The sequence below is a fragment of the Malus sylvestris genome, chromosome 3 (assembly GCF_916048215.2).
Source record: "Malus sylvestris chromosome 3, drMalSylv7.2, whole genome shotgun sequence".
Lineage (NCBI taxonomy): Eukaryota > Viridiplantae > Streptophyta > Magnoliopsida > Rosales > Rosaceae > Malus > Malus sylvestris.
In genome coordinates this window covers 22,798,474-22,802,003 of record NC_062262.1, presented here as the reverse complement: position 1 = coordinate 22,802,003, position 3,530 = coordinate 22,798,474, and the positions used below count along the sequence as shown (strand labels likewise).

General features: G+C 41.8%; 1 protein-coding gene across 1 annotated transcript; it reads left to right on the top strand.

The window, feature by feature from the left end:
• The first annotated feature begins 287 nt into the window (after positions 1-287).
• Positions 288-3,530, top strand: LOC126614727 (protein TRAUCO-like). Its single transcript, XM_050282375.1, has 2 exons — positions 288-1,466; positions 3,052-3,530. Exons 1-2 carry the CDS (start codon positions 464-466, stop codon positions 3,315-3,317), a joined length of 1,269 nt encoding a protein of 422 aa, XP_050138332.1. The 5' UTR covers positions 288-463; the 3' UTR covers positions 3,318-3,530.

Here is a 3,530-nt window from a genome sequence, read left to right as displayed (position 1 = left end):
TTTCTGCTGATAGGCTGTTTTTTCTTCTTTTTCTTTCTTAACCTATTTTATTTGGGGCAAAATTGAATTAAAAAAAGAAAAAGAAAAAAGAAGGAATATAAGCTAACAAGGTGTGTTGATAGAATTTTGAGTATAAATAAAATTTTCCAAAACGAAATAATTATTAAACAGCCTGTTTAACGGTGTGTTTTTGAGCTGGTTTTTGGGTCCCTTTTGTGGGTAGACTGGAACCGGGCCTTAAAACTTAGATTGCCTCAAAAAAAAAAAAGAGTCCATAGCCCAATCCAAGCCAATCCAATCCAATAGTTCGACATCTTCTTCAAAAGTTTCAGACACTCCTCAAGATTTCAGTCCCACCTTAAATCCCAGGTTTATGCAGACAGAAACCTGAGTGTTGTCAACAGAACCCACTTCTCTCTCTCTCTCTCTCTCTCTCTCTCTCTCTCTCTTCTTTTCCCTAGACATGGACAACCTTCGCACCTACAGAGACGAAGACGACGAAGAAGACGAACAATCGAAACCCACAACCGCCGCCGCAATCTCAACTGCCGAGCCCATCGAACCACCCGAACCCACCACCGACGACCCCGACACCGATACCCTAAACCCACCTTCCACCGACCCGCAAAACGGCAGTAAAACCGAAACCGAAGCCTCCGAATCTCTCTCCGAGTCTATCAAATCCCAAGAAATCGACAACGACGATGACGACCCGCCTCCCAAGAAGCAAAAGCAGCTCTCTTCCCTAACCGCCGCGCCCTCTCCGGACCAAGATCAGACCCCACTGCCCCTGCCCATCTCCAACGGAAGCGCCGCCACCGCCGCTGCCCCAACCGCCCCCAATTCGAAGAAATCGAAGAAGAAGAACAACAATGTGTGGGTCACTAAGTCGACCCGCAAGGGAAAAAAGAAGAGCAAGGCCAATAACAACAACCACAATGCCCCCGGGGACGACACCGTCTTCATCACTCCGGTGACGCGGTTCCCGGACAAAACCGACGACACGCCGGACATGACAATCTGCCTCTCGAAGGTATACAAGGCGGAGAAAGTGGAGGTGAGTGAGGACCGAATGAGTGCGGGTAGCGCAAAAGGGTACAGAATGGTTAGGGCCACCAGAGGAGTGGCGGAGGGGGCTTGGTATTTTGAAATAAAGGTGGTGAATTTGGGAGAGAGTGGCCACACAAGGCTTGGCTGGTCCACTGAGAAAGGGGACTTGCAGGCGCCCGTTGGGTATGATGGAAATAGTTTCGGGTACAGGGACATTGATGGGAGTAAGGTGCATAAGGCTTTGAGGGAGAAGTATGGGGAGGAAGGGTATAAGGAAGGTGATGTTATTGGGTTTTATATAAACTTGCCAGATGGGGGGTCGTACGCCCCGAAGCCGCCCCATTTGGTTTGGTATAAGGGTCAGCGGTATGCTTGTGCCCCTGACGCGAAGGAGGATCCGCCGAAAGTAGTGCCTGGTGAGTGACTGTTTGGTTTTTTGCAGTGTTGATGTTTTCAATTGTTTGTTTATGTGATTTTGTGGTTGTGGTTGCCTTTTTTGTGAAATTTGTTGCAGAGCACTGTGTTTCTTGCATTGGTATTCTTGTTTCGTATTATGAATGTGAATACGAATATGCTTGCACAGCTCAACTGCTATGGCACTCTTTCCCTGTGATTGTAACTGAAATCATGAATGAGTTGAACCAAACAGATGTTGGTATGATAGGATATAAAATGTGCGTCTTTAGTAGTTCATTGAAGATAAACCTTAACTCAGCATAAGGCAAAACATCCCTTGCATGAAGACTGACCGAATAACACCCATTCAGACTAAAAGATGATCAAAACAACTGAACTTGTGACTTATAGTCCTTATTTATCTCTATTGCACAATGTCGTTTGTAGCATTATACTGCACTGGTGAGATTGTCTCCACTAACTAAATTCAGGGAACAACATTAGCCAAGAGAACGTACTATAATTCTGAGTTCTTTTACTTGCGAGAGAGACTATAAAGATTTATACTGAAGTTTGAGACATATGATAGTAACATGTGCTTGTGCAGAAGAAAGAGAGAGATGGGAGAAGTGATCTTAGTGCATTTTAGCCAAACTAGTTATGAAGTGGTTGAAATGGTTTCCAGGGGATGGAATTATCGCTCCTATATAAATATTTCACTTTGTTCAACAAGTCATATCATAGCACAAAAGCTTGGTATAAAATTAGGTAATTGGAATATTTTGGGAATGAGGAATTGGAATGATTAATTTGAAGAACTGCCTCTGCAGTGACTGGTTGAACTGTAATGCATGAGTCTACCCCCCGTAGAGGCTGATTTTGACTAAGACAGTATATAGGTGTTGGTAGATTCCAAGGCATGAGAATTATTTGAAGTTCATAAGATACTTACAAGCCATGCAGGTATTGACTCTTGGAATGTGATGTCCAGTTACAATCTAATTAGCATAGTGAAAGATTTATTCTATTTCTACTTCAATGAAACAGGAAATTGAGTATTTGTGTGACATGGCAATGGAAACCTTCAGCTATTTAAACCTGAAGATATCTGTATTTTCTTTTCCAAATGACCTAAAGTAAAAAATTTGTATCACAAATTGCTTTTGATCTGAGTGAAACATTTGATTTTTTTTGTTTCCATGGGTGAAAATGCTTCCTTCTCGCCAACTTGTTACCTAATTGTTCTTTTTTCCTGAGATTAAAAGGAAACTTTGTTTTGGTCTTCTCATCCAATTTCAATACCAGTCTGCATGTTTGGTATTCAACCCATTGCCATCCGTATATCGTGTGCAATGGAAAGTTAGCATCCAAGCATGCAATTGTACATATTATTTTGGGGGTGTCTTTAACTCACTGGGTTTGGAATAGGTTCAAAATGCTGCCTCTTCCACCAACTTGCCACTTTAATAATTTTTTCTGGGGTTATTAGCATTTTTTTTCAAACTTCTGTTCAACTACAGAAATGTTTCTATTCTGCTAAGGTATAACCTATGTTTGTTTTCTTGGAAGTGTAACTGTTGGAGTGGTTATTGATTTGCTTTGCAGGAAGTGAGATATCGTTTTTCAAAAATGGGGTATGCCAAGGAGTTGCTTTTAAGGATCTATATGGTGGACGTTACTATCCTGCTGCTTCAATGTACACTCTTCCACATCAACCAAATTGTGTTGTCAAGTTCAATTTCGGCCCTGATTTTGAATTCTTTCCAGAAGACTTTGATGGACGTCCAGTGCCCCTGCCCATGGTTGAAGTTCCTTATCATGGGTTTGAAAACCGAGTTGAAAATGTAGTGTCTGATGAGAAGAAACAATAACCAGAACCCAGCACCATTCAACCCTGTTTGTGTTTTGGAGGTTTCCGACGCAGGAATGGAAAACCTTCATGGATAGCATATGAGTTCAACTTTCCTTTGTAATTTTAGTTGCTGCTAAAAGTACAACTTGAAACTGAATGATAAGCATTATATTCTTGACCTTTGTCTGACAAATTCTAATGGAAAACATAATGATATTGCATATCCGGACAA